The following is a 19,817-nucleotide window of genomic DNA, read 5'->3' as shown; positions in this document are numbered from 1 at the left end:
GGGCGTCAAGAATCAAAGGTGGTCAAGAACCAAAGGTGGGGGGTGACGATGTGAAGTACCTTAACGTGGGACGGGACGGGAAGAGCATGGTGCAGGGATGATACAGGATGCGAGTAAGGAGTCGGGGACTGGCCCAGCAGGAGACCGGCAAGACAACGCGGCATGAAAAAGAAAGAATCTGAGGCCAGGCAAACGATTGCTTGACCAAGCCCCTAGGAACATGCGGCACCTATTCGTCAAGTAAGGTACCTAGGCAAGGTGATTGATGGACCGGACGGGATGCATTATAGGATGCACGCCCTCAGGCCAGGGACGGGGAGGAGGAGGACGACGACGAACAGCAGCTTGGCCACGAGAGGCCCACCATTGTTGGGATCCAATTGATGCCTTATATCCTGTGACAATTGAACAAGGAGAGGGTGGGGGTTGTGTAATGGTGACAAGAAGACAGGCCCAACGTCGTAGTACATCTGCAGAGAAAAAGGTATAAAACACGGGACAGTGGCAGGGCCAGACATTGTCAGGACGGAGGAACAGGTGAAACTCAACAGAGCGCGCCGTGGATGGTTCAAATAAAACCAACATCCATACAGTACTTGGAGTGCTCAGGAGCTGCGTGGTCCGCTACCTAGTGTGCAGCAGAAGTGGAAGAGGCAGAGAAATAAGGTGTGCGATTCTGTTACAAGTAGGTAGTATTGAGTGAGAAACCCAATTGGCAAGGCAGGACAATTTGCCCGGTATTATTCGTGTTTTCCCATGGCATGCCCACAGACTCCAAAAGTCTACTGAGGTGGGTTGCGAGTGTCTCGACCGCTGTAACCTTCCCAAAACTCCCTAGCACGACCACCCGCGAAAGCTCCAGGCCTGTTTGCGTGCTTTCTTACAACCTTGGAATCAAATGTTGGTGGCCCAATTGGCGAATCTCAAGAGGCGTCGTAAATTAGCGATTACAGACCAACATGCCCTTGTGCCCTTGTGCCTTGTGCCCTTGTGCCGCGCCAAAAGTCCCCCCTTTCTCCTGCTTCTTGCCCTACATGTACCTACCCAGGCTGCCAGGTACTACCCCCAGGGCAAAGGACCTACCTGCCTTACCTGACCTGGCCCTATTGCTGTACAGTTCCTTCCCCCCTTATCGCCGCTTCCTCGCAGCATGGCTAAGGCAGGCACAACCCTACGACAGGCGGCAGATCAGGCCAGAAATGGCAGGTGGTGGAGCCCCGCAAAAGCCCACGGCCCCGCCAGCTAGCCCAGGCGAGGTTAGTGCGCCGATCATGTCAAGCCTCTCACAACGGCTCATCGCGTCTTTGTCTGCTCCTCCATCTCCATCCCATCGCTAACCGTCCCGTCCGGTGGCCGTCGCAGAACCCTTCCATAGCCTTGGCCTTCGTGGCTTGACTCGGCCTTGTCGGTTGTCGGCATTGGCAGACGACAAGACGGGCCATTTCAGACAAGCTCTCCGCCACTCGAACGCCAACGATGCGGAGACCCGACATGACGATCGCAGCTTCTCCTTCCCCAGATAGGAAGCTCGAATACCTCTTGGCAACTGGCTGGCCCGGTGCGACCTTGAAAGGTCTGCAGTGTCTTCCACCATCGTCCACCGTCCATCGTCCCCCGGTCATGTCAGGTCCATGGCACGGCGCGGCGTGCTGAGGTCGTACCGATGGCATCAGAGCTCGCCATGTTCATGTCACCTCGAGCAATCTAGAGCAGGAACAAGCCAGGGGCCGCTAGGTTAATCAGCGCACGCACCTAGCCGAGTCGGCTCCATGATGCATCCAGAATCACCAGCCTGCCTAGTTGGGTAGGTCGGAAGAAATAAGAGCTCGCCATGCGACGACAGCGCGGTGCACCACGACAGGCTTGCGGCATCTTGAATTGAGGAGGTCACCTCATTTAAGAGCACGCCGTCTCGCCCGCTGGACTGCTTCGGCCCCTCCCCTTTCCCCCCGTCCCTCCGATCCTCGTCCGCTCTTTCGTGTCTCAGCCTGCATTCTTTCGGGTAGAACAACGCACCTTGGGATCCTAGGTCTCAGTCACATACAGTTACAGCATCCTTAGCTACTGCGTGTGTTGAATTCCTCGCCATGGCCCGCTTCCTCCGCGCCATCGCCGTCGCCGCGGCGCTGGCTACCAGCGTCTCGGCCATCGACCCTCCCCGCCCCCCGACCCAGCCCGTTGGTGGCGGAGAGCGCCTCATTACATACCAGGAGAGCCGCAGCGGTGCCTTCGCTGCCAGCTCGCGCGCCGTCAGCTGGGTCGATGGTACCGACGACGGCCGGTACATTTTCGCCAACACGGCAGGTCTTGTCTTTGAGGACATTGTCTCCGGTGAAAGCGAGACCTTTGTCCCCGCCAGCGCCCTTCCCGCCGACTACAGGGACTACTGGATCCGTCCGGACCTGAAGAAGGTCCTCTTCGCCACCAACGACACGAAGCAGTACCGCCACTCCTTCTTTGCCGACTACCAGATCCTCGACGTCGAGTCGGGCGAACTGACCCCCCTGGTTGCTGACCAGGCTGGTGATATCCAACACGCCGAGTTTGCCCCCGCTGGCGACGCCATCGCCTTTGTCCGCGGCAACAACCTGTACCTGAACAAGGGCGGCGACGTGACCCAGGTTACCAACGATGGTGGCCCTGATCTGTTCCACGGCGTGCCCGACTGGGTCTACGAGGAGGAGATCTTTGGTGACAAGAAGGCTCTCTGGTTCTCCCCCGATGGCGAGTATGTCGCCTACCTGAGCTTCGACGAGACCGGTGTCGAGACCTTCACCATTCCTTACTACATGGACGGCCAGAAGACGGCCCCTGTCTACCCCCGAGAGCTCGACCTCCGCTACCCCAAGGTCGGCACCACAAACCCTACCGTCAAGTTCTCCCTGCTCGAGGTTGACTCGGGCGAGTCGACCACTCTCGAGGTCGATGCCTTTGCTGCCGATGACCTCATCATCGGTGAGGTCGCCTGGGTCACCACTAACCACACGAGCGTTTTGTACCGCGCCTTCAACCGTGTCCAGGACCAGGAGAAGGTTGTCCGGGTTGACGTCGAGGACCGCAAGTCGACAACCATTCGCGAGCGTGACGGCTCCGACGGCTGGCTGGACAACCTCCTCGCCATCCAGTTCGTCGGCAGGCTGAACGGCACCTGCGACCCTTACTACCTCGACATCTCTGACGTGTCTGGCTGGAAGCACCTGTACCTCTACCCCGTCAAGGGCGGCGAGCCCATCGCCCTGACGGAGGGCGAGTTTGAGGTTGCTTCGGTGCTCAAGGTCGACACCAAGAAGCGCCTGATTTACTTCACCTCGACTGAGCGTCACAGCACTGAGCGCCACTTGTACTCCGTCTCTTACCCTGGTGGCGTCAAGAAGGCGCTTGTCGATGACACCGTTCCCGGGTACTTCGGCGCTTCCTTCTCTGCCGCTGGTGGCTTCTACATTCTGAACTACCTCGGACCCAATGTTCCCTACCAGGAGCTTTACGCTACCAACTCAACGAAGCCCCTGCGTACTATTACGACCAACGATGCCCTCATCGCCAAGATTGCCCAGTACAAGCTGCCCAACATCACGTACTTTGAGCTTGAGCACCCCGATGGATACTCCCTAAACGTCATGCAGCGCCTGCCTGCCAACTTCGACTCCAGCAAGAAGTACCCTGTCGTTTTCACCCCCTACGGCGGCCCCGACGCCCAGGAAGTTCATAAGCGATTCCAGGCCATTAACTGGCGCGCCTACATTGCTTCGGACCCTGAGCTCGAGTACATCACCTACACTGTCGACAACCGTGGCACAGGCTGGAAGGGCCGCGAGTTCCGCGCCACTGTGGCCTCCCACCTTGGCCGCCTCGAGCCGCTTGACCAGATCTGGGCCGCCGAGCAGCTCATTGCCGAGTACGATTTCATTGACGCCGAGCACATTTCCATCTTTGGCTGGTCGTACGGTGGCTTCCTGGCCGCCAAGACCCTTGAAGAGAACTCGGGCGTCTTCACCAGCGGTCTGATCGTCGCGCCTGTCACCGACTGGCGCTTCTACGACAGCATGTACACTGAGCGTTACATGAAGACCAGCCAGATGAACCCCGATGGCTACAACGAGACTGCTGTGACTGACACCACTGGCTTCAAGAACCTGGCGGGCAAGGCGTACATTGCGCACGGCACTGGTGACGACAACGTGCACTACCAGAACACCGCTGCCCTGGTTGACCTTCTCGTCGGCAGTGCTGTACCGCACGCCAAGTTCAACTGGCATGCGTTCACCGACAGCGACCACAGCATTGTGTACAACGGCGCTGGTGCTTTCATCTACAAGGTCCTGACAGAGGCGCTGTATGCTGAGAAGAACCGCAAGGGCGACCCCCTGAAGCACCAGTGGAGCCGCAAGTCTGTGGCGAACGCCAAGTTCGTCTACGAGTATTGAGCGTATGTCGGGGAGGAGAGGGTCCGGACAGGATAGCCTCTGAACGTAATTATAGTATAATAATGAACATGAATACCGTACACTTTGAGCATTTGGAACCTTTTGCGCACCAGAGTGATGTGTGATGTATCTGGACTGTCTGAGGATGACGTCGCTCCTCGGTTTGCCATCACGTGACAGCGCGTCAACCGCCAATTTGTAAAGTGAACGCGCCTGCAGCCTGAACGCGCACGGTTCAGGACTCAGTAACCAGTCACCAGCTGGCGTATCACAATCACCATTTCATCAGACCTTGATCTATGAAGCATCAAAAAGGGGAATGCGATACTTTTTTCCTTCAGATCTCACTGCAAACCCAAACCCAGTTCATAACGCTAAGCCACGCAGAGGAAGATGGCGGATGACTACGACTCGGGCGACGACCTCTTTGACGGGGTGAACGAGGATGCGCTCCTGCAGAGCTCTCAGGTCCAGACCTCCGCCAAGCGTCCCCTCAACGAATCCGACGGAAATGCCGTGTCGAGGGGTCCATCAGATGACAAACCCTCGAAACGTCCGCGTATCGGCAATTCATACACAGAGGACGGCTCGTCCTCGTCGTCGAAGCTCGCTCTTGCGACGAGCATCTTGAAGGACAAGTTTGGCTACCCCGCTTTTCGACACGAGCAGGCGGCAGCCATTGCGAGGATCCTGCACGGGGAGAACAGCCTCGTTGTGTTCCCGACGGGAGCGGGCAAGTCGCTCTGCTACCAGGTCTGCGCACCCCCTTCTCATCCGTTCTCTTCCCCCCCCCTCCTGCCGAGTCTCGCATCTCTTGAACGGGCATGATGTGCTAATGTGGGTTGCAGATCCCGGCCATCGCCTTCGAGGCCATGGATCGCGAGACCGGCGACAGGGAGGAGGGCGACTCGGGCGTGACCATCATCGTGTCGCCGCTCATTGCCCTGATGAAGGACCAGGTCGACGCCCTGCGGCGGAGGGGCATCGCGGCGGAGTGCATCGACTCGACCAAGTCGTGGGAGCAGATCCAGGACATCAACGCCGCGCTGCGGAGCGGCAAGCTGAGAATGATCTACTGTGCGCCTGAGCGGCTGAACAATGAAATGTTTGTCGAGAACATGAAGTATGTGCGTGGCGGCGTCAGACTTCTTGCTGTGGATGAGGCGCATTGTATTTCCGAGGTGAGCCACTCCTCCCGCCCCTCATTGGTGAGAGAGTCGCATGGGTTGAGACTGATGATGCGTAGTGGGGACACTCTTTCAGGCCGGACTATTTAAAGGGTAGAGTCGTTGACCTATTTATCAAGGGTGACTTTGGGTTGCTGACATGATCCAGTTGCACGCTTCGTTGACGAGATCAAGGCGGAGAAGGTTATCTGCCTGACGGCCACTGCGACTCCCGTCGTTGCCGATGACATTTGCAATGCTTTCAGTATTTCCAAGGATGGGGTCTTCAGGACATCGCCCTACCGCCCCAAGTATGACTTCTCTCCCTGCTCTCCTTGATGATCAGCTGCTGATGTGCTCAGTTTTCGGCTCGAAGCTGTGGCGATAAGCAAGCAAGAAGAGAAACGAGATTTACTTGTTGCCTACCTGAAGAAGCACAAGGGCTCGACCCTTGTCTATGTGACGCAGCAGAGGGTATGTTGGATGGCATCGCTTCTCAGGATGAACGGCTGACGGAACTTCTCAACAGCAAGCCGAGGATCTGGCGCTTGAACTCAGAAAGCAGGGCTTCAAGGTTCAGGCATTCCATGCCGGCATGAAGACGGAGGAAAAGACCCGTATTCAGGATGCTTTCATGGCATCGAAAGTCGACATTGTGAGATGACAAGCACATTTCTGCCTTGAATTTACATCATGGCTGACTTCAAAACCCAGGTGGTCGCTACCATTGCGTTTGGCATGGGCATCGACAAATCCGGTATGCTGAACGGCCAATACATGAAGATTCTTGCTGACCCACACAGACATCCGAAGCATTATCCACTGGGATTTGTCAAACACTGTGGAAGAGTACTGCCAGCAGGTTGGTCGTGCTGGTCGAGACGGCAAAGAGAGCCACTGCATGCTCTACCTGTGTCCGGAGGACCTTTACGTCAAAGAGGCATTTGCCCGAGGTGACCTTCCCTCCCGTCAGTCCCTCCGAGGTCTTCTCAAAGACATATTCAGCCCTGAGGTTCTGAGTTTGTCAGTTGGCGACACGTTCAAGACTAGTCATCACCCTCAGACGACGGAGTTCGATATTCGCATGAGCCCCTTGAGCATCATCTATGCGGCCCTCGAACTGCGTTTCAAGCTGATCCGTGCCATCACCCCCGAGTATAGCTCTTACACTTTCGAAGCCAACAATGTCTACTACCCTCGCCTCAAGAACGACAAGAGCCCCGAAGCGGCCGCCATCTTGAACAATGCGAAGAAAGCCAAGAAGTATCACAGCATCGACCCCACCGCTGTCTCCAAATCGACCGGCATCCGCCGCAACGACCTGATCAAATATCTCAACATGCTCAATGACACGGGCTGCATCAAACTCAAGGTCAGCGGCGTCCAGAACAAGTACAAAATTCTAAGCAAACTGCCCGGCACAGACAGGGAGATTGACGAACTGGTGGAGAAAGTCTACGCGGACCTAGAGCTGCGCGAACAACAAGCCCTAGACAGAACGCAGCAGCTCATCAAGCTCGTGACAGCCAAGAAGTGCTTCGCACTCTCCCTCGCCCAGCATTTTGGCATGGAGCTCCCCGGACAGGCGACGCAGTGTGGGCACTGCACCTTCTGCGTGACAAAGAAGGCTGTTGAGCTGCCAGCGCCGGCGCGGAAGCCGTTCGACTTTGAGGCGGCCGAGAAGGTGCTTGAGGCTACTGATGTGCGTGATGATCCGAGATTCTTGGCGAGGGTCGCGTTTGGGATCAAGAGCCCGCGCGTGACGAGGCTGGGGCTTGACAAGAAAAAGATCTTCGCGTCCATGGCGGAGAGTGATTTCGAGGTATGTTCTCTATTTATGTATTTGAAATCACCGGCTGACATATCGCAGGCGTTGCTGGCTGAGTTCACGAAGGTCTGCAAATAGGATGCTTTGTGCTCTCGCGCAAAGAATCAAAGGCGGCAGTGAGGATCAAACGGTGTCACTCTGACGACCATGTCTGGTCGAGAATGGTCCTGAATGCACATTTGCAGTGACAGAAGCGCCCTGTGGGCATGGCATAAACCAAACGCAGGCTAATTTATCACACGGCACGTACAAGATGCTCAACAGACGAAACAGGGGTCTGGAGCGACAATCGCTAGTCACAAACACACTTATTGCGGACGCTCCCTCACGTGGTCCAGCCATTTATCCACAGTCTTCAGAAGCGGGTCCCGCGCGTGTCGATTCGAGCCAGACTTGCTCCTCGACTTTGCGCCCTTTGCAACGTCGCGCACCATGTTCCTCTCCCGGTGCGACGTGGCTTGCGAAGTGGTCGATCGCGGTGCAGCGTAGTGACGGACCATAGCGCCAGCCACGCCGTTCTGGACGGGCGGCTGCGTGAGCGTGTCCACAGGGGCAGAGGCGAGGCCGTGTCTTTGGGGTAGCGTGGACTGCGTCATCTGCTGCTCTGAAGGACTCACAAGGAGCATTGGCCTCAGGGGCGTCACTGAGTTTTCAGGCTGGTATGGCAGGTCTTGTCCGATTGCTGCAACGGCTGGCGCCTCATAGGTGCCGACGGGGACGAGGATCGGGATGATTTGCCCGTATGCTTGGGTCACTGGTGTTATTTGCAACTGCGCGGCCGGTTCAATTGGTGGGTACACAAACCCCATTGTCGAGGCGGTCCTAGGGTGGATGAACTCGTAGTCCAAGTTGTCTGGTATCGAGATGATCAGCTGCCTGTCAAAAACTGGCCTTCCGAGCGCTCATGTACGAACCGCTATCTATCGGCTGTCGACACCGGTAGTAGAAACCCCTTGAATCGTAGACCCATGCTGACCAGGGGCCGGGCTCTCCGGGATTGATATCGGTACAGTCAATCGCAACGTCGCCTTGTGTTTCTGTCTCGCCTGCTGCCGCCTCTTCTTCAGGTTCGAGTTGCTGGGAGTCTTCAGATGGTTGCCGATGCTTCTTTTCTTTGCGTCGATGGCTATGTTTGCTATGATGACACCGGTGCTGAGAGGGATGTCCCATCTTCCGACTCGGGGGTAATATATTCTGATATTCTGTGTCAGGCTATGAATATGCTAACTCCATTCGTTACAAAGCCAGAACAGTCGCCGGTGCTGCAAGCAGCGGACGCGACGCATTTATGTCACTGAGAAGGGCAGTGCTGGGCAGTGCAGAATATCAGATCTCACAGCCGCGAAAAGCCGGCCCGACTTGGATCGAGTCTCTTCGGTCAATAAATCAGGCAGCGAAGGGGGGAGGGTAAACTCGGGCAGCCTTGCCTTTGGCTGGGCATTCAGTTTAACAGCTGCAAGCCACCAGAAAGGGTGAGGCGCCGCCGAGACGATGTGCACTTGTACATGCATAGACGGGGCTGGCCGCGCATGTATGATGGCAGGGGCTGAGTGATACATGGTGGGAATGTCATCCCTCTTTGTAATTTCACCTGCGGCTTTCGTGGGACGCTGTTGGGGAGCACAGCGGATGATTGCTCGTTGGGGTTGGGGGTTGAGAGTCTACACGGTTCGCAGAGGCAACCAGATGGAGGGTTTAGGCAGTGGTTAGGCATACAAGCCAATGCATTGTCTGTGAAACACATTCGTCCATGCCCTGGCAGCTGGAGAGCTAAGAGGTTTGTGGCTTTATTGGCGTGGTCTTCACCTGTGTAGTGATTTGCTCCATGATTAGTCTGCATGATAACAGGTTATGCAGGCAAGCTTCTTCAATTGGTGTCAACGTAAAAGCAACCGTAGTAGCTGGGATATCTCTCACATGTCATATTCGCTTGAGACCTGACGATAGCTAGCTTGGGCCAGAAGCAAAGCCACATCCTACGAGCTCAGCGTCACATGTCGTGTCAACATAGCCTGCAGGCAACCGCTTCTTGTAGAGAGACAGCGCACTCAGGTGTTGGAGCTGCAACTTACCCCTCGGTGCAGTTCTCAATACCCTCTGCAAGCCCATGATGGTAGGCAACTAGTTCGGCTCATACCCTTCCGGCAGTGGCCTCTCCTCCACCCAGGCCAGGACACCACGTGCGAAGAGTTCCGGAAATTGCAAATCCCAAGCATGCAAGGCGTCTCGTATAACGACAGACCTCGACCCATCGTCCAGTCTCTGGCCGCGAATCACCCTGTTCTCCAGCACTTGGCCAGCCAGCTTGCTAGCGCCCACGTCATCCTGCCTCCCACCGGCCACCATCAGTGTCCGTGTCTCAATCTTGCTCACGTCCTCGAGGCGATATCGAGCGATGGTGGAAAACTCGTCACGCAGCATGCCTAATTGGCAGTTCTTCCGCATCTCGATAAGGAGATCATCATGCCGCCGCAAGCCCATCCAAGCGGCGTAGCGCCAGTAGAGCGCATCCGGGAGACCCAGGAGCGACCATGCAAAGCCGTATATCAGGGAGGGATACTGCGACGCGCGCAGCCTGAAGCCTTGAAACGGCTCGGCGCCCGTGACGAAGAGGGATGTGACGAGCGAAGGATGTCGTATGGCGGTGACCTGGGCTGCGAAACCTCCAAAAGAGAGGCCGACGATGTGGGCTTTCCCACCGTGCGCGTTGGCCGATATAAGATCGGCCACGTGGTCCGCGACGTTCTCGAGTGAGACCAGCGGTATGTGGAACGACTTCGAATGCTGCGGCAGGTCTGGTAGCAGCAGGTGGTACTCTGACAGCAGGGGAATGACGTCTGCGTACTCGAGATGACAGGAGAGTCCTCCGTGTAACAACACGATGGTCGACGGCTTTTCGACATTCAGCGAGACAAAGGCAAGCATCGGCCTTGGCAGTGATTCTTCATGCGCCATTGTTCGTCTTGCTACTGGTGATTTTGGTCACGTCAAGCTGAGAGGGAGAGGGAATTCAGGTAGGTAGGGCTGTCAGTCAGTTGAGGTGATGCGAAGTGAATAATTAGCGCTGACCACGGCTCAGCTGACGGGTGTTTGGATCTGGTTCCGAACCATCAAGCCGACTGACTGACACCATGCGGCAAATTCCTGCACTATGCCTCAGTCATGATGAATATAGCGACCGTTGATACATTGATATTTGATTTGAATCGGCTTTCTGACCGGGTTCCCTCGAACACGGCGCCATGGTTGGCGGCCTTCGGGACCTCACTATGCAATGACGCCGAACACCGCCCTGGAGCCCGTGATTCCCCAACCTACAGCCTCAGCCAATTGATCAAGTGCGCCTCGCGGATCGGCATCCCGACTTACACCTCTCCCTGTACGAAAGGCCATGGCCAAATTCAAATAGCGGGTCTTCAGTGTCAAAGGGCACATCCTCCTTCGAGGCCTCGACAGCAGCCATCGACCGCGGCATGTCAAAGGGCAGCTTACCCTCCGGCGCCCAGCCGTCGACGCCAAAAACGATGTCGAGGAATGCATCGTGGCTGCTCCCGTAGTTCCCCATCAGCGCGGCAGCTGCCTCTGCAACCTCGGGCACAGCAGGCGGCCTGTTGAATTTGATGTCGACCACCGTCGGGATCGTAGCGTAAATCTCTGCCTGGCGCGCCTTTTCTGTGACGTTGAACTCGATGGAGCCGTTGTTGATGCTGGCTGCCAGCCCCGAGGCCGTCGTCGGCTTGAAGGGCGACGGGAGGCGGAGGAAGGCATAGTCGGCCTCCGCAGGAGTACCAACGACCTTGAGGTTACGGGCCTCGAGGGCCGCCGGATCCATGCCCTCGACGTAGAAGCTGGCGTTGAGCGCCGACTGCGGCAGAGGGAGGAAATCATCCGGGTTCGTGAGGAGAGTGAACGCCCTGCGCTGTGTCTCGTTGCCGAGGCGGCTAAAGTACTCATTGCCCACGACCCTTTCAGCGACGTCGACATTGACAAACGGGTTATCGAAGAGGCCGAGCTCGAACTTTTCCTTCATGAGCTTGCGGACGGAGTAATCGATGCGCTCCTCTGCGATTTGTCCGCTGTTCACAAGCTGGACGATCAGCTCGGGCTTCGTCTCGCCACCGAAAATGTCAATGCCAGCCTCGAGGGCCTTGCGCGCACGCTCCAGCTCGGTCAGGTCCTCGACGCCCCAGAAGCGCGTGGTGACGACACCCCAGTCGGATACGACGATGCCTTCAAAGCCGAGTTCGTTCTTGAGAAGGTCCGTGATGACGCCCTTGTTGAATGCAAAAGCGACTTCTTCCCATTCGGTGCCGATAGGGCGGGAGTAGTAGGGCATCATCTGGCGGGTGCCAGCCTTGATCGCGGCACGGAAGGGAATGAGGTGGTATTCCTGGTTATTGCCAGGGTAGGTCTGATTCTTGCCCTGCTTCAAGTCAGAAGAACATTCGGTGACGGAACGTTATTGTAGAAAGTCTGCCTACCCATTCAAAATGCGAATCCTCACCATTCTCCATAGGGCCGCCGCCAGGGAAGTGCTTAGTCGTAGTGATGACCGAGTGCGGTCCGATCTTGTCGCCCTGGAAGCCCTTGATGTACTCCACCAGCAGGGTGCTCGTGAGGTTGGCGTCCTCACCCATTGTCTGGGCGTTGCGTCCCCAGCGCGGCTCGGTGATGATATCGACAGTCGGGTGAAGCGCCTGCCTGATCCCCACGGACACGTACTCCTCGCGCGCAATCTTGGCGAACTCGAGCGCCAGCTCAGGCGACCGGAGCGCTGCGATACCCAACGGCTCCGTCCACCGTGAGAACGAGGCGGCCACATTCGATACAGCCGTGTCATCGGTCCATCCGTGCTGCGGGTCTGACGAGAGGGTGATGGGGATCCCGAGGCCCTCGTCGCGAGAGAACTGCTGCAGCGCGTTTTGCCATTCTGCCACGACACGAGCGTCATTGACGCCACCGCTGAAGACGTAATGAGTGATGTGCTTGTCGGCAACGTATGACTTGATGTTGGCGTCAAAGGTATCGTTGATTAGAGAGGTACGGGCGTGGAACATTTGTCCCGCCTTCTCCTCAAGGGTCATGCGGGAGAGGAGATCATGCACACGCTCATCGATGCACCGTGTTGAATCCCAGTAGGGAAGAATGTCTGCCCCGGAGACAGCAGGAAGGACTGCCGAGGCGGCACCCAGAAGAATAGCGGTCCTCATATTCGGGTCGCGGTCATGTGAAGTCAGAGTGAGGGTGAGGCGATGGGCTCTTGTGTCGACTCCAATGACAATCAACTGAGAGGAAGCCGGGCAGGTATATATTCTTCAGCAGAACCCTATACGGGTTCGTGGAGTAGGAACAAATCAAGACCATTACACGAGTCAGGCTTAGCGCTGGACGTGAAGCTTTCCGTGTTGTTGAAAGCCAGATCAGACACCATCTTCTACCTGTATTCGGTCCGAGACCGTTGACTGTTGGCGACCTGCATCTTGAGAGGTGGAGTTGAAGAGAACCCAATCCTTGTGTATCTCGAGTCGCGAGAAGCAAGATCTGCCGGTCACCCCAGCGATACGGAGCAGTTCCGGGCCCAATGACGGCCAACCCTCCGCGGACGATGATGCCAATATCTCGAGCTTCTACACGGCTGGTCCAACTGAGCAACGCGAGAAGCCAAGGTTTCCGCGTCAGTGGAAGCATGATTTCTCAGTGCCGACTCAGAGATCCGACAGCCCACCTTGACGATCCCCGAACGCTAGCTTGGGGTTGCTCACATGGCGGGGTTTAAGCGCCTGGGCAGCCAGGGAACCATTCGTGTTCTGACAAAGACCTCTCGTAAACGGGCCCATCTTGCGGGGTAGATCGGACCACTGCAATGACCAAGATGTTAAATAAACGACATCGCTCCTCTCCTGCCCAGCTCTTCTCGGGCCTTTTACAATGTGGCGCATGTTGTCAGTTACCCTAAGCTCCGTGCTCCGTAAACCGTCACCGTGGCATGCGCACCGGCGGCCGATCCGAACCGCGGGGTTTGGTCCGACACCGATGGAAGGTACCTCGAGCGAGGTGACGGATGTTATACCGTACAAAGCCAGCTCAATGATCCGAATGCCTCGTCATGATGCTGCGACACACCTCTGGTCTTTGTCACTAAGGTTATCTCCCCTTATCCCAAGAGTTTTGGTGCAAGACATTCGGTTCAGAATCGCGTGCTGGGAAGAAACCAAGCCTGGTCAAAATAAAGACCGAGATCCGGGGATGCATCTGCGTCGTATCCGTCGTCCAGCCGGGTCCTGCTGGTCGAAAATCTGTCACTTAGCTGTCAATGCTGTGTGCCATGCTGTACACTACCCCGCCAGACCGGTTTCTCCCCATATTCTCCGACCCCACCTCCCGATGTAACGTCCACGACGTTCCCTCGCATCGGGAACATGGGTGGCCTTCATCGTCGGATATGATGTGGGGCATGAAGCTTGCGGACTGCGCTCATTTTCCTGGACTAAATCGTCCTGTGGTAGGCTGGAGTTTGTCACCTACACCGCCCCATGGCCCGCTAGGAATCTCGACCAACTGCACGTCCCGAGGTCACGGTGATTTCGGGAGCTCGCCCCCATCGCATCATGTCGTGTAGGTATTGTGTCAAGTGGCTAGCATATGACCGTAGCCTCCCTGCTGCAGGATTGGAGAAGGGCGGGTGACGGTACCATAAGAAAAGACGACTCAGCAAGATATCAAGTTGTGATATGATGTACCAGCTTGTAATTCTGATGTGAACGCGAAGTCTGTCGTATTCGATTGAAATGCTGTAAAGTATGTACAAGAAACGCCAAAACCAGATCTAAGTGAGTCATTACCATCGACGATGCGCCATGCTTGCTTATTTCTCCTCGGGAGATAGATACGCCCCAAGCCTGCCGGATGTTAGCTCGATCGCCACATGATGACTGTTCAGCAGGAAGCTGCGTAGTATATGAAAGGACTCAAGAAGGAGTACTCACCCAATGATTGCATAACAGGCACACATCAATGCGCCCTTCAGCCCGTTCGTTTTCGCTGCCGTTCCCCCGTCATTTAAAATTAACATGTTCACAATCAAAACCGATCCTAGGAGCGTCGCCATTTCGAAAATGTTAAAGGTGAGAGCCAGCTGGCGATTGAGAATCCAGCCAGCGATAATGGTGAGCGGTGTCACGCACAGCGCGATCTGGATCGAGGAGCCGACGGCCACGGCCACGGCGAGGTCGAGCTTATCTTTCGCGGCGACCGTGACGACGGTGATGTACTCGGCAATGTTGCCAACAATGGGCAGGATAATTAAGCCAATGACTGGCTCGGAAAGATGACCCTGATGGGTAACAGCGTCTATCGTGGAGACGAGGAATTCGGCGCACATGGACATTAGAGCAGATGTGACCACCAGAACCACAATGGACATGAAGCGGCTTCCGGTAGGGCGATGCTGGACATGAGCCTGGTTACTGCTTGTGCGCATGAGCTCAAGAGTTGTCGGGCCAGAGCGCATGAAACCCGGGGCACTTGGGGCGCGGGACGTGGCCGCGGACCCGGAATTGGACCTGGAATGGCGGCGTGAGCGGATGGAAGGCTCAGTAGACAGTGGACGGCCGGGAAACGAGTTGACGGGATCAATGTCGTTGTCGTTGGAACTTGAAGCGACCTTGTCAAGGTTGGCCATTTCGATCTGGTCGGCGGGCTTCCCTGGAAAGTGCGGCACGGTAGGCGTGCCATCGTCGGCAAAACGAATGGTTCGAGGGGGCAGGGTGTAAGCCCGGCTTCGCGAAGGAATTTGAGGCTCAGGAACAGCCCAGTGGCTTCGCTGGGTGCCAGTGCCTTCAGCCGGGATAGCGTCGTGGGCTACTGGACGGGTACGCAGCTCATGTACGAAGTACAATACGTAAATCACGAGCACCATGATGGCAGAGATGCGGCTCATCTTGAGAATGGCCTTATCCGCTCCTTTGGAGCCTTCGAAGGTGTAGTCAAAGGCGGTCTGTCAAGGTGAGCACAATATCAATCACGAGATGGGGGCACTGAACCTACAGGCATCAGAAATACGAAAACAGAGACGAGCAGAAGGCAGCTGAGGAGTTGCGTGTTGGAGGTTGAGGGTGCAGAGGCATCGTGCCTCGAGAAAGTGCTGGCGAACAAAGCAGAGCCGAGAATCAGGAGCAGGTTGACGATGATGGAGCCAAGGATGGAGGCTTGCACGATCCGGATGTGGTTGTTGACCAGTGCAACGCTGCGCTGTTAGCAATGGAGTCCACCACGCCAGGCACGGGTACATACACACTGTGAGGATGTCAGCACTAGAATTGAGCATCATGAGGGACTTGGAAAACGTACAAGATGATGAGCTCGACGAGGTTGCCGAGGCTAATATTAAGTAGGGCACCGACAGTGTCGCCAGCATCATTGGCGATTCTCTCCGTCGCGTCTGTCAATAGGGCCGACAAGGGCACAATGGCGATGACGTTGGTGATGAATGTCAAGATGGGGCTCATGCCAGATAAGTAACTCGCAAGGCCGACAGGCACGAAGACGAGCAGGCTATTGAGCCACGAGGCGAGTATCATCTCACGGAGACTGCTCACAGATGACATGGCAGGCCGACCGAGGTCAGGGCCAATGCCAGACTCGTAGGCATAGCCCGAGTCGTTCTGGGGAATGGGTGCCCATGGTCCTCCTCTGTCGTTCCCCGAGAGAAAGGGTCGAAGGGCTTGCTGAACGCCGTCTAATGTCAGGTTAGAACGCGTATGAGACTGAGACAGCAGTAGTGAACACCTGCCTCTGACGTTGGTCCTCAACAAGCCGGTGAAGCCATGGCTGTCCTGGGAACGGGCATCTTCAGACACGGCGCGCTCGAGGGGCAGAAGATCAATAGAACTCGAGGAGTCGCGCACGTCGTCGTCGTCCTCGCTTGAATGGCTGTAGTCGTTATTCACACCATTGAATGGGGTAACCCTCGGGTGGAGCGCAGCAGCAATAGCCATCAACTGTGCGGGCGGAGGCACAGGATACGAACAGCTAGAATTAGAACAAAGTATTGGATGTCGAACACGGATGAGTCGATGAAGTAAAATAAGACTAGTAATAACAGAAGGGCGCTATACAATGCCGTCGTCGTCGTCGCTGTCGTCGAAACAAGGTTCTCGTCAAAATACGGCGATGGAACAGTGTCGTACCGTGAAAAGACTGCAAAGAAAAAGGCCCCCTTTTTCTTAAGGATGAAGAATCCAGGATGGGGGAAGGAGCCAGAACGAAGGGATCGTGAAATGAGGACTAGGCGCTCTTGCTGCTGGAGCAGGGGTCCATGGAGCTAATCTTCTTCCAGTCCAGCGCTAGTCTGTTCAGGGGCTAGTGCTTTCTTTGGCATGAAGCCCATTCGCTGGCCCATCAATTGGGCAATAACAACCCATGCAACGGCAGGAGGAAGTCCAGGGAGCCCTTGCCTGTTGGGGGATGAGGAATTAAAGTCAGGCATACCAGAAAGCTCCTGACACGCTGTAGTTTCGCCTCAACATAGGCTGTCTCAATGCCCTGCAGCAGCCCTTCCCCAGTTTCCAGGCTCTTTCCTGGCTTCCAGAGCGCAGCTGCCACCCTGGCGCCGGCTCCCTCGGGATACCTCGCGTGCTTAGCAGGTAAAGTACCTAATCATGTACCTTAGGTATCCAGATCGTCAATGAGACGAAGTCCACGTGACCATGTCCCGGATTACCCAAAAGGTCATGCCAGTGGGTGGGCGAGCATGAGTGTCAATCATATTGGCTGGATGCCGATCGCGTCGGGCTGGTGCATCTGGTTCATCAACCCCTGACCGATCCAAATCAAGCTCTGACCTTTGTCTTGCCTGGCTCCCGGCTGTCTGGAGAGAAGCGAGCTTCAGGCTGCTTCGCTAACACTGGTCACGAGCTCCGGTGCCTGTAAGGCTGACGCACCAGCCACTGGTATTTTATTGTTTAACCTTAGACTCAACATGCCCAGAAGCCCCGGCCTTGGAAGTGAAGTATCTTGCCCCAGGCATTATCAGTCTCTGCCCCTGGCTGGAAAACATAGGTCTGAACCAAAGCTTGCATGACTGCCCAGACCGTAGTTTCCACAGCAGCCCACCGATAAAACGCTACTACTACCTTGACGATCTGACCGAACCCGAGATTACGACCGTGACTCGAGACGCGACGGACAGACATCTCCTGTCCATGCGAGGTTTGATGTGATCTGCCAAGCCATGAGCCAGTGCCGGCTCGTTCCGCCCCATCCGACTAGACGCCGCAGCTGGCAACAGCTGCCACTCCGATAGTCCCAGCACCCGAACAAAGAACAAGCAGCAAGAGCTTTGGCCTCGCAGCCAAGACACCAGGACATGTGCTCTAAATATACATCATCACTTCTTGCGCCCACGACGACGAGGACCTGGTAGCACCGTGCAAAGACCAGCCACGGATACAATTTCCTAGAATGCTCGTCCGCCGCATCCTCCCCTCCCTCCGGCCGGCGCTGCGACCCAAACCTCGACATGCCGCACGCCACCAAAGCTCAAAGCAAACCCCCTCGGCCAACCCAGCCAAGCCCGCGAACGCGCCAGCGACCACCGCCGCTCCCTCGACCGCGCAAAAGTCCCGTCTCGACCGCATCCTCGACCGCCTCCCACAGCGCCTCCAAGTCCACACGGCGGCCCTCCGCGCGGCCCCCGTCTCCCACACCATCGCCTTCCTCGCGCTGCACGAAATCACGGCCATTGTCCCCCTGCTTGCCTTCTTTGCGCTGTTCCACTACACGGCTCTCGCACCGCTCGAGTACCTTACCTCTCGCTCCGCGGCCTGGGTGCGTGACGGCGCTGAGAAGGCGGAGCGCTATTTCAGCCGCAAGGGCTGGTTCGGGTTCGAGGCCGCGGATCGCGGGGCCGTAGCGGGTGCGTTCGCCAGGTCTGGCGACGCCGAGGCGGGGGACATGAGGGGACAGCTGGAACAGTGGCAGAGGGATGACGAGAGGTACAAGGTTGTCGTGGAGGTTGCGCTCGCTTGGGCTGTGACCAAGGCGCTGCTGCCCGCGAGGATTATCTTGAGTGCCTGGGGAACACCGGGAACGGTAGCTCTGTGGAAGAAAATCATCCGTAGGGGGCGGTAGTTGACTGTTTCTTCCGAAAGAGAAAAAATATAAGAGAATAAAAAATACGCCTGAACCATGCACTTGGAGACAACGGAGGCGATTGGTCATGACTTCCTGTTCAGCTATCGTCTTGGCTTTTTCACATGCAAATCCACCTGTCTACGAGACGGGGTCTCTCTATCCGTTCATCCTCAGCCTGCATGCAGCAAGCCGTGGTCGACGGACCACGACAGATTACTAGAGCACGCGACTCGCCTTTTTCGAATCACCGAGCAAAAACGGAAAGGCACTTAAGCCTTCTCGTAGATCCAGTCGAAGGCAGCGGACTTCCACTCAACGAGGTCACCCTCCTTGAACCACAGGGCAATCTCCTTCTTGGCGTTCTCGACAGAGTCGGAGCCGTGGCAGACGTTGCGGCCGACATCGATGGCGTAGTCGCCACGGATGGTGCCGGGGGAGGAGGCGAGGGGGTTGGTAGCGCCGAGGATGGCTGGAGGGCAAAAATGTTAGCTGGCTGGCTAAATACAAAAAGAGAACGAGGCAACGTACAGCGGCCGGTCTTGACGGCGTCACGGCCCTCCCAGACCATGGCGCAGATGGGGCCGCTGAGCATGTAGCTGATCAGGCCGGGGAAGAAGGCCTTGTCCTTGAGGTCGGCGTCTAAAGGGCGGTCAGTGAGCGGGGTCATCGGAGGGTTGTGGCGGTGTGTGGGGATGTAACGTACAGTGCTGCTCAAGGTGCTCCTTGGAGGGGGAGACAAGCTTGATGGCAGCGAGCTTGAAGCTGGCCGAGTGTCAGTGCTTGCCATTGAAGCTGTAGTGATGTGTCTGGACTAACCCGCGGCTCTCGAAGCGAGAGATGATGGGGCCAACAAGGCCACGCTGGGGACTGTGTCAGTGGCGGGTTCGAGGGGCTACCGGCAATGGTGTCTCAGAAGAGGGCGTACCTGGACGCCGTCAGGCTTGATGGCGATGAAGCTGTATCTCAGTCAGCCTGGGTTGCGTGTGAATAATGCCAGGCCACGTTGGCGAAACCCCGAGGAGCCCTCGGAACATGGCGGGGTCGTGTTGTAGGGTAACTCACGTCTGCTCGGCGGAAGACATGATGTCGGTTTGAGGAACGGGAAGGTTCTTGAGTTGAGGAACAAAAGTATTGGCAGGTGCCTGAAGATGGTCGTCGGGGTGGAAGAAGTCGTAAGTGTGGACGTAGAGGAGGAGAGAGAAAGAGAGAGCGAAGAGGAGGTAGCCGAACCAATTTTTTGTTGCTTGCTGGGCGGCATGTGGCGGG

The 19,817-nt window shown here is 56.5% G+C and overlaps 8 protein-coding genes across 8 annotated transcripts; 3 read left to right on the top strand and 5 right to left on the bottom strand.

Annotated features, from left to right (window-relative positions):
• Nucleotides 1–2,087: 2,087 nt before the first annotated feature.
• VDAG_09397 (dipeptidyl aminopeptidase B) lies at nucleotides 2,088–4,424 on the top strand (the record flags this gene model as incomplete). Its single annotated transcript, XM_009655699.1, has 1 exon — nucleotides 2,088–4,424. The coding sequence occupies one exon, from the start codon at nucleotides 2,088–2,090 to the stop codon at nucleotides 4,422–4,424; it is 2,337 nt and encodes a 778-aa protein (XP_009653994.1).
• Nucleotides 4,425–4,817: 393 nt separating this feature from the next.
• On the top strand, nucleotides 4,818–7,496 carry VDAG_09396 (ATP-dependent DNA helicase RecQ; the record flags this gene model as incomplete). The annotated part of the gene is made up of 7 exons (XM_009655698.1): nucleotides 4,818–5,177; nucleotides 5,273–5,594; nucleotides 5,937–6,064; nucleotides 6,120–6,245; nucleotides 6,305–6,347; nucleotides 6,394–7,412; nucleotides 7,461–7,496. 7 exons carry the CDS (start codon nucleotides 4,818–4,820, stop codon nucleotides 7,494–7,496), a joined length of 2,034 nt encoding a protein of 677 aa, XP_009653993.1.
• A 230-nt stretch (nucleotides 7,497–7,726) lies between these two features.
• On the bottom strand, nucleotides 7,727–8,620 carry VDAG_09395 (uncharacterized protein; the record flags this gene model as incomplete). The annotated part of the gene is made up of 2 exons (XM_009655697.1): nucleotides 8,333–8,620; nucleotides 7,727–8,271 (listed from the first exon to the last, which is right to left on the bottom strand). Exons 1-2 carry the CDS (start codon nucleotides 8,586–8,588, stop codon nucleotides 7,727–7,729), a joined length of 801 nt encoding a protein of 266 aa, XP_009653992.1. The 5' UTR covers nucleotides 8,589–8,620.
• A 919-nt stretch (nucleotides 8,621–9,539) lies between these two features.
• VDAG_09394 (uncharacterized protein) lies at nucleotides 9,540–10,373 on the bottom strand (the record flags this gene model as incomplete). Its single annotated transcript, XM_009655696.1, has 1 exon — nucleotides 9,540–10,373. One exon carries the CDS (start codon nucleotides 10,371–10,373, stop codon nucleotides 9,540–9,542), a length of 834 nt encoding a protein of 277 aa, XP_009653991.1.
• A 312-nt stretch (nucleotides 10,374–10,685) lies between these two features.
• On the bottom strand, nucleotides 10,686–12,628 carry VDAG_09393 (periplasmic beta-glucosidase/beta-xylosidase; the record flags this gene model as incomplete). Its single annotated transcript, XM_009655695.1, has 3 exons — nucleotides 10,686–10,732; nucleotides 10,788–11,841; nucleotides 11,900–12,628. 3 exons carry the CDS (start codon nucleotides 12,626–12,628, stop codon nucleotides 10,686–10,688), a joined length of 1,830 nt encoding a protein of 609 aa, XP_009653990.1.
• Nucleotides 12,629–14,400: 1,772 nt separating this feature from the next.
• On the bottom strand, nucleotides 14,401–16,414 carry VDAG_09392 (vacuolar calcium ion transporter; the record flags this gene model as incomplete). Its single annotated transcript, XM_009655694.1, has 4 exons — nucleotides 14,401–15,414; nucleotides 15,465–15,663; nucleotides 15,768–16,155; nucleotides 16,204–16,414. The coding sequence occupies 4 exons, from the start codon at nucleotides 16,412–16,414 to the stop codon at nucleotides 14,401–14,403; spliced, it is 1,812 nt and encodes a 603-aa protein (XP_009653989.1).
• A 1,465-nt stretch (nucleotides 16,415–17,879) lies between these two features.
• On the top strand, nucleotides 17,880–18,548 carry VDAG_09391 (uncharacterized protein; the record flags this gene model as incomplete). The annotated part of the gene is made up of 1 exon (XM_009655693.1): nucleotides 17,880–18,548. One exon carries the CDS (start codon nucleotides 17,880–17,882, stop codon nucleotides 18,546–18,548), a length of 669 nt encoding a protein of 222 aa, XP_009653988.1.
• A 272-nt stretch (nucleotides 18,549–18,820) lies between these two features.
• Nucleotides 18,821–19,633, bottom strand: VDAG_09390 (nucleoside diphosphate kinase; the record flags this gene model as incomplete). The annotated part of the gene is made up of 6 exons (XM_009655692.1): nucleotides 18,821–19,020; nucleotides 19,080–19,190; nucleotides 19,255–19,313; nucleotides 19,368–19,411; nucleotides 19,477–19,507; nucleotides 19,614–19,633. The coding sequence occupies 6 exons, from the start codon at nucleotides 19,631–19,633 to the stop codon at nucleotides 18,821–18,823; spliced, it is 465 nt and encodes a 154-aa protein (XP_009653987.1).
• Between the last annotated feature and the right edge of the window lie 184 nt (nucleotides 19,634–19,817).

This window comes from Verticillium dahliae, genomic scaffold (genome assembly GCF_000150675.1).
Source record: "Verticillium dahliae VdLs.17 supercont1.25 genomic scaffold, whole genome shotgun sequence".
Classification (NCBI taxonomy): Eukaryota; Fungi; Ascomycota; class Sordariomycetes; order Glomerellales; family Plectosphaerellaceae; genus Verticillium; species Verticillium dahliae.
This window is presented reverse-complemented; position numbering and strand designations above follow the sequence as displayed.